This window comes from Petromyzon marinus, chromosome 33 (genome assembly GCF_048934315.1).
Source record: "Petromyzon marinus isolate PM22_M1 ecotype Great Lakes invasive population chromosome 33, UKy_Petmar_22M1.pri1.0, whole genome shotgun sequence".
Classification (NCBI taxonomy): Eukaryota; Metazoa; Chordata; class Hyperoartia; order Petromyzontiformes; family Petromyzontidae; genus Petromyzon; species Petromyzon marinus.
Window position 1 is genome coordinate 2,946,170 of NC_133699.1, and position 14,864 is coordinate 2,961,033.

General features: G+C 45.8%; 1 protein-coding gene across 6 annotated transcripts in view; it reads left to right on the forward strand.

The window, feature by feature from the left end:
- The window catches only part of LOC116948314 (uncharacterized), a 79,835-nt gene that overhangs the window by 42,369 nt on the left and 22,602 nt on the right, over positions 1-14,864 (forward strand). For all 6 annotated transcript variants that reach the window (XR_004403790.2, XM_032964865.2, XM_032964861.2 and 3 more), the window contains 8 exons: positions 901-962; positions 2,184-3,097; positions 5,084-5,231; positions 6,917-7,004; positions 8,739-8,800; positions 10,696-10,787; positions 13,085-13,214; positions 13,805-13,951. Coding sequence is in view for 5 of the 6 variants with exons in the window: in XM_032964865.2 (XP_032820756.2) it covers positions 901-962; positions 2,184-3,097; positions 5,084-5,231; positions 6,917-7,004; positions 8,739-8,800; positions 10,696-10,787; positions 13,085-13,214; positions 13,805-13,951 (1,643 nt within the window). In the remaining variant the exon portion in view is untranslated. The remainder of the gene's footprint in view (positions 1-900; positions 963-2,183; positions 3,098-5,083; positions 5,232-6,916; positions 7,005-8,738; positions 8,801-10,695; positions 10,788-13,084; positions 13,215-13,804; positions 13,952-14,864) is intronic.

Below are 14,864 nucleotides of genomic sequence, written 5' to 3' on the forward strand. Positions count from 1 at the left end.
AATGTTTGGTTCGATTTAGAACATCTTTCCAATGGTTACTTAATTTGAAACCATCTTCTCGGTTGAAATTGTGTCTGTGTTTGTAAATCTGAATTGCCTCGTGTACAAATCTCTGATAAAAACCCGTGGGTTTGCAGAGGACCTTGGTATCGGAGAAAACTATATCGTGATCACCCACAGTTTTGTAACAGTGATCAGCTACGGCAGAATAATTCGTTCTGCCGTGTTTCAAATCTGATTTGTGTTCGCGAATTCGGTCAGAGACATGTCGTTTCGTCTCCCCGATATAGCAGTCACCACAGGTGCAGATCAATTTGTAAACCCCGGGGTACTGTAAGTTAGGAATGACATCCTTCACGGAAGGGATCAGGTCATGGATTTTGTGTACTGTATTGAACCGGACCAGGATCTTGTGTTTGTTTAGAATTTTGGAGATCTTTTTGCATGCATCAGAGTCCTGGTGAATCTGAAGGAGGTGTTATTTGTGTCATGATTAACATTTGTAACAGTGGCACTTAATGAATAAATTGTGTTATGTATTATATAATGATGTATCAAATTAGGACCTATTTATCACAGTCCTTGTCTATTAACATTGGCCAGCTCACCAGCATCAGTTCGAGCAAGCCTGACCCCGCTTATGAAACACCGAATTTCAAAACCCATCCAGACTTTGCTTGCATTGAATAATACAAGCAAACTGATAAGATGCATACCCAGAAGGCCGTGCAACCAATGGGTTGTGTAAACAATATTTATTTTGAAAGTGTGCAGAGACAAATATGGGTAGGAGGTGTTATGTATTATTTTAAGAGAAAAAAAATAGCTTTCGGAGACAGTGCTGTGCTTTCCCAAAGGTGACCTTGTTCATCTGCCTTGTGCCCATCTGCCCATCTACAGAGCTCCAGGCTTCACTCATCCGCGTGCAGCACCAGCATGAAGAAGAACTACAGAAGCTTCAGGTACTGCTACACCGGGGGATCTTGCGAAGCAGATTCACGGGGATGCGATGTTAACTACTTCGCGTGGTTAACAGGAGGTCGTGTGCTCTATCCCAACCCTGACGCCTTTATATTTGGAGTTTTGCTGTTTCTCCCCATGGTCACTTGGATTTTTCTCCGGGCCATTCGGTTTTTCCCTCCACATTTAGAATCATGCATTGAAGTATTTGGCTGCTATAAGTTTCCACATAAGCCAGTCCGATTAGCACCTACATACTACGGTGCGAAAGAAGTTAAACATGCATACATACTTGAGCTGTCATTTGTGACCAGTTCTCTTCTGAAAAAGGGCTATATAGCTCAGTGAGCCTTACCTGGTAAAAAAAAAGTTTATTTTTTTTAGTTTAGATTCCATGAGTAATATCATTCTTCAGAGACAATTTTCGGTTCAACGGGGCCTCCCGTACGTGCACAAATTAATCTTTGAGTTGTGCACTCAGACAGACTGACCCAGTTCGCCAAGTTTTAGTTTTAATAAGCAGAAATAAAATATAATACTCTTTGGTTCTTTCGGTAAAGTCACGTAGGTAAAGTCACCTACGTTACTTTACCGAAAGAACCAAAGAGTATGGATTCCTGCAGTCACAAAAGCTTCAAATCAATATTATATATAATACATATATAGATAACTGTGACCAAGTCACTGGTGAACATTTATAATTATTTTCCGGAACGGCTGGAGTGCTGAACTTTGGTGCACATTTGAGTCGAGTCTAGAAATGTTTGAATTTGGGCCCCCAGAAATTCTGCCATCGGGTGGTTCAACTCATAAGGCAGTCACCCTCAAGTTGTAAATCCGTTACATTTCACGCAAAACACTCACAAATACGTGGTCCCCATCGTCACCAAACTAAGTCATTCACCTCTGATGGTGTGCTGTGCTAAAGTCAATTGCTAGCATACGCCTCTAGTTTTCATAGATTTTGATCAAGCCATTGCATTATTCCAGAGGCCCCAACATTCCGAGCCCGCCACATGTTATTGATAATACAAAGGAGTGTTCACTTTCAGCTTAGAAATTACTTGAATAATTTGAATATCCCTACAGATGCACTTTTAAACATTAGTTATAATCATCGTGAAAGGCCATGAGAAAATCCGCACATTTGAAAACATAGCTTTTTTAAATTTGCGTATCAGATTCATCGTGGAGGTTTGATCTGCACGCCCGAACCCTTTCAGGGCGAGAACGAGCGGGCGGTGACTCAGACGAGCGGCGAGCATGCGCGCCGTGTCTCGGACCTGGAGAGGATCATCGCGGAACTCCAGCAGAGGCTGAGCGAGCTGAGCGGGCGCCCGCCGGCCGACACGAGGGAGGCGGGGGTGGACACGCAAGGCGATGTGTACACCACCATGCTGCAGCATGCTGCGGTCCAGACTGAGAAACTAAACCTCCTGCTCGCCCTGGAGGAGCGCAACCAGCAGGCCAAGGGAGTGCAGACGTCGCCGGAGAAACCGAGGCATTCTCCGCCGAGCGGTATTTTTTCCAAAGAAGTGCCTTCATCACAACTGCAGCCCGGTGGCTCTGCAGAGCTGAGCAGCTTGATACCTCTACCTCCTCCCCTCCCAGGAGGTCCAGACTCTTCTGTGCCTCCACCTCCACCACCTCCACCACCTCCACCACCTCCTCCACCACCGCCGCTTCCACCTCTTCCCGAAGGATACATCCCTATTCCTCCTCCGCTTCCAGGAGGTTTTGTGTGCCCGCCTCCTCCGCCTCCTCCTCCGCCTCCTCCGCCACCCCCGCCACCCCCGCCACCCCCGCCACCTCCTCTGCCAGGGGCATCAGCATTCATCCCTCCTCCACCACCTCTGCCTGGAGGCCCAATGTGTCCACCTCCTCCGCCTCCTCTGCCAGGAGGCCCAATGTGTCCTCCCCCTCCTCCACCTCTACCGGGGGCCTCAGGTGCTCCTCCAATGCCCCCGCCGGCGCCGCCAGGGCACGGTCTGAGCACGCAGATGATGCTACCCGGGGGAGGCCTCGCGTTGGCCCCACTGACGTCGATCGTTGACAAGCAGAGCAGGAAGCCGCCCGTGGAGCCGAGCTGCCCCATGAAGCCACTTTATTGGACCCGCATTCAGCTCAAAGTAAAGAGGTACCGACTGATGGGTGGACAATCGTCACGGTAAAGCAATACGTGGTTGGGTGTGTAATCCTCTGAGCTGTATTGCTCTCAGATGTGTTTTCGGGTTGGTCTGCAATTTGTCCGGCATGGTGAGGACGTTCAGCTGCTCTTGCTGGAAGATTCTTGCTCAATTGTGTAACGTTGCAGGCCTGCTGCTGGTGTTTGCTGATTGGCTTAGATCAATGTAGGCCAGTCTACATCAGCACCACCAGCAGCACCAGCAGCAGCAGCAGCAAGCAACGCTACTTACTTGAGAGAGAAAGTGAAGCAGGCATTGTGCCGAACAAAGCGCGGTAACAATCCGAAAACACATCGGAGAGCTACGTAGCGGCATGACCGTGAAGACCGAAGCAGCAATTTTCCTCCGAGGTTTGTCTCGGTGCAGCTCTGCTGGCGGGCAGCGGAGAGGCGAGGTCAGAGCTGCGGATAAAGCTGTGTACCGGGCATTCTATGGGCATTGAGAATATTATTTATGACAGCGACGTTTGCGTAATGCACAATTTTTTAAGCGCAGCTTGAGTTCACATGACCGTACCGAAAAAAAAAACTGCAGCTAGATCCTCGGGGCCCATGAGGGGGCGTTCAGTAATGGGCACCACGGGACCAATGTAATAAGTTTTCATTTCTGTTGGAAAGAAATCATTTTTAAAATATATATTTTTTACAGATTAACAATGAGAAACTTCTTCTTTTTTCCCATCCTCCGTCAGACAGACTTTCTGCACAGTTGTTCAGAGTAACGCTCTAAGTTAATGCATACATCATTAGTTATCATGCAAGATTGTCCAGTGTTTGTCTTGACTTCCAAGTTATGTTGTATTCTAACTCCTGTTAATTTTTTTTAACTCGTATTATTTGTCAAAATGAGTGGTTGAATTACTCAGATGCCCAGAACATTATTTGCACCCACAATACTCTTTGGTTCTTTCGATAAAGTCACGTAGGTATGAAATAAAATGAATCATGACGTTTCGGGCGCAACACAAGCGTCCGTCATCAGGTGGGGAAGCACCTGATGACGAAAGAACCAAAAAGTATGGATTCCTGCAGTCACGAAAGCTTCAAATCAAGTTTGCACCCCTAATGTTGATGATTGTACAATTGACTGAAGGCTGTAGATACAGTAGATATTTAAATTATATATTTATAAAAGGTCCTTCTACTTCTTCTCTAAGATGTACGGGCTTACATTCTTGAATACTCTGACGAAACTGAACCTGTCACAGCACTTGAGTAAATGTCATCATGGAGCGTCGATTAAGGAGCCATTCTAACGAGAAGGAACCCGGTACCTTTGGTATAAATTATGAGCCATCTATGCCTTATGACCTTTGACATGGGTTCAAAAGAAAACGCGATTACACCACCATTGGAGGTCAACAGTGACTCAAGGCAGCTCCTACTAAAATGAGCATTGAGGCTGAACCACTTTTCGTGGGTTGTTTTTTTTATTTTTTAACAAACCAGGTTCCACCCCTGTGGCAATATTTGTATTACCTTCAAAATAGTGTAGCCTTTGATTTAAAGCTTTCGTTACTGCAGGGATTCATATTCTTGGTTCTTTCGGTAAAGTAACGTATAAGGGAAACAATAAGATAATACAAATATAAAACAATAAAATTCTCACGACGTTTCGACTGCAACACAAGCAATCATCATCAGGTGTGAAAACCACAGCAAGAAATTTTGAAAAAAGTGCCGGTTATTTTTTCAAAATTTCTTGCTGTGGTTTTCACACCTGATGATGATTGCTTGTGTTGCAGTCGAAACGTCGTGAGAATATTATTGTTTTATATTTTTATTATTTTATTGTTTCCCTTATACGTGACTATACCGAAAGAACCAAGAATATAGTGTAGCCTGTTGTATATTTTAGTATTTCGTTTTGAGCGTATTCCACATGAGCTCTTGCGTGACAGCTGGGCTCTTGTGCGTTTTGGTTTGTGAATCGTGAAGGGACGATAGCAGCGATACATTCTGGGACAGCCTGGAGGAGCTGGTGATCAACCCCAAGGAGTTTGAAGAGCTCTTCTCGAAGAAGAGCGTCAAGGAGAAGAAGAAACCACTGGCGGACACTTTCATTAAGAAGTCTAAAGTCAAGCAGGTGAGTACACCAACGGATCGATGAAGAAGATTAAGAAAGTGCTGTCTCTGCAGTGTTAATTAGTACTGTCATCATCGCTCACTTCCACACAGCCTCTTGTGTTGACTATTAAAACTTTAAGTGTCACGATACTACTCTCTCTAGCCTAGGGAATCGCTCATTTATTGATCAACTTACCCTGACCACCGAATGTGCCTGATCACTGAATATACTTGATCTTGCTATATATTGTAACCTCTGCAGGTTTTAGCCTGGTGTCTTATTTGGATGGGAGATTATCTGGAAATACTTTGTGTTGTAGGTTTTAGCTGTGAAATGGCAGTAGGTGCTAGTACCCCCAAAGTATTTTAAATATATCTATGCAGAGCTTTGATTGTTACCCACTGATGGACGTGTTTTTTCCCTGGATTCGCCGATCTCCTCGCACGTGAATCGAAACTCTCCTTAAAGGATTTAGCCAAACAACACTTGAGGCCTTACTGGATGAACAAATATATTTATAGTCATTACTGTATATTTTTGTAGCATTCAGCCAGCTGTTGAAATTCCATATTCCGATTAGTAGCGATGCGTTTCTCTATTGGAAAACCAAAGTTTACTTCCCACTGCCTGGGATATAGTTCAAAAGAGTCACGTAAATTATATACAGGGTTTAATCTTACGCCTGGAACCACAGGACGTTTAACTTTATAATGTCACCTCAAATAATGTTTTTGTTACAGCACGATCCCAGGCCTTATGCCTCGCCATGTCATTTAACGCTGCAGGAAACATCATATAGAGCAGTGAACGCAAATAAAAATGAAGGCTTTTAAAGGCCTTGCCTTCTTTTACTTTACGCATTGGTACATGACAGATGATACTCTGTTTGCTGGTTCCATAGGAATGAGGTGCTGAATTGACCTTGAATTTGATTGATAACTTAGACGCTTATGTTCATTAGTTCGCTGTCCTCTAAGGTGGCCATTATCAGTCACATGCCCTGTGCCTACAACTAAAGTATTTGTTTTACTCCATCAACCGCGAGGGGCCTTCCGGATGATTGTTTTGCAACAACAATTATCATCAAGAGTGTGGCCTGTTAAATCCATAATGCTGGGCTGCCAGATGTTATTGGAAAGAGCCAGTGTTGGCTCTTCTTTGTGAACATATAATATTTTTGTTTGGTATAGGATGCTGGCATGGTGTAACTGGACATGCGATCCGAAGGTCGTTGGGTCGATCTCCCAGCGCAGTGGTTGAAACTATGGGCACGTTTCTTAAATTGCCTTTGCCTCTGCCCACCTATCAGAATAAATGGGTGCACCACGATCGGTGGGGTCGGGTGTCCTGGGTGTAAGGTGCGGTTTACTGCCGCCTCTTCCAAGGCGTCTGGTCAGTGTGGAAGAGCACGCCGAAATAAGGGCTCTCTAGTGTCCCCCCGAGTGTAGACCCATTCATTAGAATGGCCATGAGCAAGCAATGGCAGAGGCGGTCTCTATCTTTTATATTTTCTGTGACAAAAGGCATCAATCTATTTTATGCTGTGGATGGATATTTTTGTTTCCATAACAGTGTTCTCTAGGAAATCGGTGGATTGCTGTTGGGCGCATGCAGGTGCTGTTGGGCACATGCAGGTGCTGTTGGGCGCATGCAGGTGCTGTCCACGGCTGCTTTGTTGCAGTGCTCATATTTTCCTGACACAGGTCGTGAAGGTACTGGACAGCAAGCGGTCGCAAGCCGTCGGTATCCTCATGTCCAGCCTCCACCTGGAGATGAAGGACATTCAGCAAGGTGTGCCATCTCTCACTTCATTTGACACGCACACTGGATGGTGCGTCTTATATCGCATCATCGGTGGCGAGACGTTAACTACCTCGCCTGGTATACAGGAGGTCGTGGGTTCGATTCCGACCCTGATGCCTGTATATTTGGAGTTGCATGTTCTCCCCATGGTCGCGTAGATTTTTCACCGGGTCCTCCAGTTTTTCCCTCCCAAATTTAGAAACGTGCGTTTGAAGTATTTGGCTGCGATTAATTTGTACTTGATACGCCACTTAGTTGCGTTCTCATTGGTGGCCAGGTCGCTTCTGAAAAAGTGCTACATAGCTCAGTGGGCCTTGCCTTGTATGTTAAAACATAGTTTAGTTTTAGTTTAGTGTTTGACCATACATTACCTCCATGGTTAGTGCAGGTTAGTAACTGGAAGGCCAGATAACTTAAAAATATCACTCTCCACTTGTGTTGGCCACCAGTGGAGAGTGATATAAAGCTCCGTGGGCCCTACCTGGTAAAATAAAAAAAAAACTGTTTCAGTTTATAGTTTAGAATGCGTCTGATCCCGACACATCTCGGAAGCTAAGCAGGATGGCACTTTCATGTGGCATAGATGGCTGACGACCATGCGAGACAGGCTGTTATCGGCTCTGGGGCTATTTGGCTATTTGGTGGACAGGAGGGGAAAGGGCAAAAAATAATTATCGTTGTACTGTACATGATACTGTACTTCAAAGTCTTTGATCCCCAACTTCACTGACCCACACTAACCAGTGGGATGCAGTATGGTCAGATAACATTTTAAGGCTGGCACGGTGCAGGGAGGCCCTCGCACAGTAGTGGATTGACCAAGGGCTTGTACATGCCCTAGCTGGTCCACATTGCGTTGCTGCCCTCAAAACTCTCTCTGTGAGACTCGGGCATCAACACTGAGCCTCAGGCATTCACATGAACCCCGAGGAATAGCGGTGAAACATAGATATTACACCGATGACACAACTGGGATAAAACATTTTTTAAGAAAAGCAACTGAGAGATTTTACCAAACAACCAAATGCAGAACCCTCTTAAGAGAGAGTCTTGAGACTCAATGAGGTATTCTTCAGTAAATAAATACAATTATTAGTACGTCTGTCTCATAGGGTGCTGTATTGTTCCCTGAATTATATCCTGTACGCGGCTGCTACGTATGTAAGATGCTCGATTGTTTTATACGTATAAAATATGATGAAAATAATGCGCAAATTGATAGTAAATAGCGTGCTTTGTCATGTCAGAGCACCCCATGTGCCATGGCCTTCGGCTGACAGAGAACGCGCCCTGGTTGTCTGCTATTGTCACCAAACGCTCTCTGTTATAGTCCGTGTAGGGTCAGCATTTGTGAGCAGTGATTCTGGCAAATTGCCCTTTGTCAGAGTTACGTCCAACGTCCAACATAACTCATTTGTGGAGTGTGGCAGGGCAACCCCCTAAAGCTTTTGTTAGCGATCGCATATAATCCTGTGAGAAAGAAAAAAAATGCAATTTATTTGTAAATTTCTCATACAGTTCGCATCTGAAATTAGCCCATGTTATGCAAGTAATTTTAAACGACTTCTGAATAATTAAATAGTCTTCATGTTAATGATTTTACGGTGCGCCTCCAAATAACTCTTGGTAAACACTGTGCTTTTAATGTCTGAAAACATAAACGTTATCTCTTTACTCTGGAGCAATTAATGTGAAGCATTTGCGTTTTGTTGTCTCTGACAGCTGTCTTATACTTGGATAATTCCGTGGTCGATTTGGAGACACTGCAGGCGCTTTATGAAAATGTGAGTGTCACACACAAAGCTTCATGCCAGATTACTTGGAGGGGGGGGGGGGAACTTTTAATGGAATAAGTTTAGCAACGGATGCTCTGTGTTTTTCGCCTGATAAAAAAAAGTCAATTACGATAAAATGAACAGAAATATATTTTTCCGCATATGTAGGTACATTTCCAAGTCTCCATTAGTATTCATTCCCATTGACATAGTCCGTAAACAAAAGTTAATGGCACACTTCGCAATCAATCCGACGCTCTGAGTTCAATTCCCGGCCACAGCCAGAATCGGTGGCAAGTGATCATTTGAACGAGTTCTGATCTCCCCTTCACCAAACCTGCATTAACGAGCATCATGAAGTATGGTCACACTACCCTCGTGACTGACACACTATAAGGTGTTGATATCATCCAACAGTGTATCGACAAAGAGATGTACATTATTATGATACATTTTTTCAATAAACATTTGCATCATATATCCCTACTAGCTTTACTACCACGGCTTCGCCCGGGACTTGGATTCACCACGCCCGGCCGCCTACGTCTCCCCAGTGGCGATGTTCACACACCACACCAGTTAATTGTTTGAGGCTGAGTCGACCTAGGGGAGGCCAAGGACCGGTTCAAATAATCGTCAACGGTGGTGGCCGTGAGCGGGAATCGAACTCGGGTCGCCGGGTTCATAGCGCAGCGCACTAAGCACTACACTACAATGCGTTACGCTTCCACGTGACAGATTTGACGTCACAGCTCACTTGCCGTGAAAAAAATACATGCATTATTGAGCTCCCCCTCCCCCCATGGTGTCTGGAAAGTACCCACATGGCAAATTTCAAGTTTGTTGCATGTCGGGAAGTACGCTAAACATTTTGAACAGACACACATTATCACAACTTTGCCTTTTATATATATGGAGATATAATACAACTAATTTGCAATTATAATGTTATAAGAATACGTGTATTTGAAATTACACGTTAGTTTAGAGCCAGTATTGTTGAGGTGGTTGGTTAGCCCAGAGGTCGGGGCACGAATGAGATCCTCAGTGTGAATGCTGTCATTAAACCGGAATCTAAAGTGCCGTGAGTTGATGGTCTCTCAGTCCAGTCACCACTGACTGCACAAAAACGTCTCATTAAGTTTACTTCCGCACTGAATTTGGCTAATCTCCAACTATGGGAATGGAAAATATCAGTTTGATTGTCATGCAGCGAACGATGCTGTCTGTGGCAGAGTGACAGAGCGGTGTCCTCTGTGGTGTGGAGCAGAGGTCACTTGAAGGAGGTTTCAGAGGTTGCTCTCGTTGATACCCACTTCCGTGGGCCGTTCTCTAACATGAAGGATTTCGCTGCCCTTGCGATAGATCCAATTGACACTTACCTCATGACACTGACATCACAAATGGGACAGCATTTTTGGGGAAAAGACAAAAAAGACCAGCAGTCATTCCATGGAGAGCATTCCGGCATCGCTGCGTAGGTTTTCACGCTTGTGCTGTGTAGCTCTCCAATGTGTTGTTCAGCGTCATGTCCGACGTTTCTCTGCATACACTACGAGTTCCTACAGGCACCCAATCGAGCTGCTGAATTTATCCCTAAAAAAACTAAGCGTTGGCTGCTGCTGCTGCTGCTGCTTGCCGCTGGTGTTGCTTGCATAGACCGGCACCGATGTTGAGCCGAGCCAATCGGTAACACCAGCAGCGGTCTGCAACGCTCTGGATCATCGCGGTAGAATGCCAGCAACGCTGTTTGGCTCCAAAGGAAGCTTGCACGATGCGGAGCAAATCATCGGAACACCATGCCGAACAGCGTGCGGTTTAATAAGTCCATCATTCCCGTCCGCCAGAGGGTGCTGCTTAGCCGTGTGCTTGTTTGTTGCTTTCATACGGAAATGCTTTTGCAGAGAGCCCAGAAGGAAGAACTTGAGAAAATAGAGAAGCACGTGAAGCCGAGCAAAGACAAGAGCGACCACAAGCCACTGGACAAACCCGAGCAGTAAGCCCAACGTTGTTGACCTACGTCACGGTGTTTCATTCACGTTCGCGTCTGCAGTTCATCATTGTACTCAGCAATTGTCACGAATGCTTTGTTTCCATTGGACGCCCAACTTGAGTCGCGACTCTGGCGGGCCCGAGTTGGCCTGGCTTCTCCCAGAACTCAAGTTGAATGACGAGTCGAGTTTGTAAATTTTCAACGAAAATAACGGCGTTTGCATGATGTGTCGAATTGCTCCAGTCATTCTGTGAGCCGGGCAGATCTTTCTCAGATATTCTTATAAGCAAGACTTTTCCGAAAATAATAGAATAGGTTGAAGACCACATTGCTGACACATGTATACATTGAACTTGAACTGAAATCTTCCTGCCAACAAAATATTTGATTGAGGAGAAGTGGTGAATTGTTAAACTCCCATTGAGCTTGTTTGCTGTCTCATGGACATTGCCATGCAAACAGCGACAGCATCTCGGCTACCCTCCACGTTGCTCACCCACCCAACCTCTCTTTGCCACTTGACTCAATTTTTTGTTCGCTAAATTCACCCACCGGTGTCCCAAACTTCACTCAATGTGAGTGGACTATAAGAACATGTTACTGACCTCCAAGGCGCTAAATGTACGCCTTACAAATGTCAATTATTGTTCCCGGTGGCCCAACTCACTGAACGTACATCGCTGTTATCGATAACAACAATTAAACCCCGAGCCAGCGTTGCTTTTGAAAGCAACCGATGGCGTCACAAAAAAAAATCCTACCCCACTCCTGGGGATCTCGGTACTATATCCACGTTTAATTTTCACGTGTTTCCGCTGTTTAAATGGCGGTGTGCTTAGCGACGTTGCATTTCGCGTTGATAACCACAAGGTGGCGGTCTCACTCTGCTCGTCTGTCTTTCGCTGTGATGAGAGGCAATGTGCCTCTCTCATTACAGCGAAACACAGACTCCCTCATCACATTGCCTCTCACGCTGACAGTGATTGTCGAATGGCAGTGGTAAATGTTGGCTGCCCTCCGTGATTGCCTTTTTCTTGTTACTCTCGATGGGTTGGTTTGCATGCTACAATGGTGATGCAATGCCAACGAGCATTTGACTTCGTTAACATTAAAAGCGGACGTGTTTCAAGCGCACCCGTTTTTAATGCAAGGAACAAAATGACGCGTCTTAGTTAAGCAATGCATGATGGTTGACCTCAAAAGTTGTAATAATCAAAAACCTGTAGCCTAATAATTATTTAAAAAAGAAAAGAAAAAAATTTCGATTTAAAGCTTTCGTGACTGCAATGATTCATCTTCTTTGGTTCTTTCGGTAAAGTCACGTAGAATGAGAATAAAATAATAAATTGATAAAATAAAATAACACAATAATATTCTCACGACGTTTCGGCCACAACACAAGCGGCCTTCATCAGGTGAAGGGGGCGAGACTGTCTGGTAGGACAGCGCTGGATGTATATAAAAAACGCTGTCCTACCAGACAGTCTCGCCCCCTTCACCTGATGAAGGCCGCTTGTGTTGTGGCCGAAACGTCGTGAGAATATTATTGTGTTATTTTATTTTATCAATTTATTATTTTATTCTCATTCTATGTGACTTTACCGAAAGAACCAAAGAAAAAGAAAAAAATGTTAAGTAAATTCACAACCGTTATACTGCCAGTATACCAAACTCCAGCCCTCAGCCCCCTACAGTGAGTAGAGTCTACGGTTCCTCACCTACCTGCAATCGCCTTTCAAATTCAAATGAAGTCATTGCATGCTGCGTGTGCTCAGAAATTGCCCCCAAGTCACGTGACACCAATTCGCATTAAATGGCGCTCTTTTGTGTGTATGTGTTCGCACATGCCTCGCGTGATGTAGAGTGCTATTTGAATATCTTATGCCACGTGGCACATGTTTAGTGAGCTTCAGGCGCATTCAGCATGTAATGAACTTTGCATTTTCACGGAGAAGACCGCGGTGTGCCGTGAGGACCGGTTTTTTGGAAGCCCTGGCGAGTTTTAAATGGTAACAGGGACTTTACGTGCGGCTTAATTTCAGCTGTTTCTGTTCGGCTCAGCGGCTTGTAAAATATTTCCAAACGCAGCACACCACATCCAGTTTACCTCTCACTCGGGCTCTGGCTATTAAATACACGATACCTCTCGGGCCTACTCCAGTCTAATCAGCAGTCCAGAAAACATTCTATAACAATTTCAGCCCTGACCATGGGGACTGGAGTCTGGCGCCGGGCCCTCTTACTTTTCATTGGTAATGGTGGCTCTTTGTGTGTGTGTGTGTGCGCGCTCGTGTGCCAAGGTTCCTGTACGAGCTGTCACGGATCCCGTGCTTCGCGGAACGCGTGTTCTGCGTCATCTTCCAGGCCACGTTCACCGAGGGCATCACCACGATTCGCCGCAAGATGCTCATCCTGCAGCGCGTGTGCAAGGTGCGACACCACCTCACCACTTACTCATCATCATCATCATCGTCGTCATAATTATAATTAGTTTTTTTATATACATCACCCTTCATGCCGGGCCGTCTCAGAGCGCTTTACACACAATGAGCAACTTAACGTCACTTCTCATCTCAAACGTTTGAAAGGGCACCCCCAGTGGCAGCTGTTCCCGTGTGGCACAGGGTGACTCGGCACCGGCCTGCCAGCGGGGCGTTACTCTGCCAGTAGCGGGAGGGAGGCGATGATTACTAAAGCTACTGCTGCTGCTGCGTGTAATAATAATTGAGTGATTTGCAGGTAATTTAATTTGGTATTTTTGGGCCATGACGCCGGCACACAATGGCCCAATAATAAGCCGGGGGGCACCTTCCCCGTCTCCTGCGAAGCAGATGGCGCGAATTTTTACGCTGGGCATTTTCACTGCCTCGGACCATAACACCACGGCGTGCGTATCCCTCTCATGCTTCATCTCCCTCTGATCTCTTAATTGATCATCGTTTGCGTGTGCGCCTCGTCCTCCCTCTGCGTCTACTCGACCTCGCTGCTGCTGTTGGTGCGGCCGGCGGCGCCCCCATCAGAGCCTGCGCAGCAGCGAGGGAGTGCAGCAGGTGCTGGGTCTCATCCTGGCGCTGGGGAACTACATGAACGGCGGAAACCGCACTCGGGGCCAGGCGGACGGATTCGGCCTCGAGATCCTTCCCAAGCTCAGCGACGTCAAGAGCAGCGTACGCCCCTTTGCCCCTCTCCTCCCTTGTCACGCGAGGGTCAAGGGATCGGTGGATTTACTCACTCTACGAGTGAAGTACGCGAGAGTGGATCGAGGCTGCAGAGAGACTGAAAAATGATGACATAAGGAAACGGTTGGAGGTGAAAACAACCTTCGCGGACAAAGTCGAGGAGAGAAGACGACATTTGTGTTCGGACACGCTACGAAAATGAACCAGGAGTGGATCCCGTCGTTGGTGATGCAGACAGGAGTGGAAGTAAAGAGGAGTAGGGGGAGACAGAACACCAGGTAGATACAGTGAGGGAAAAAAGTATTTGACCCCCTGCTGATTTTGTATGTTTGACCACTGACAAATAAATGATCAGTCTATAATTTTAATGGTAGGTTTATTTGAACAGTAAGAGACGGAATAACAACAAAAAATCCAGAAAAACGCGTGTCAAAAATGTTATAAATTTATTTGCATTTTGATGAGGGAAATAAGTATTTGACCCCTCTGCAAAACATGACTTAGTACTTGGTGGCAAAACCCTTGTTAGCAATCACAGAGGTCAGACGTTTCTTGTAGTTGGCCACCAGGTTTGCACACATCTCAGGAGGGATTTTGTCCCACTCCTCTTTGCAGATCTTCTCCAAGTCATTAAGGTTTCGAGGTTGACGTTATGCAACTCAAACCTTCAGCTCCCTCCACAGATTTTCTATGGGATTAAGGTCTGGAGACTGGCTAGGCCACTCCAGGACCTTAATGTGCTTCTTCTTGAGCCACTCCTTTGTTGCCTTGGCCGTGTGTTTTGGGTCATTGTCATGCTGGAATACCCATCCACGACCCATTTTCAATGCCCTGGCTGAGGGAAGGAGGTTCTCACCCAAGATTTGACGGTACATGGCCCCGTCCATCGTCCCTTTGATGT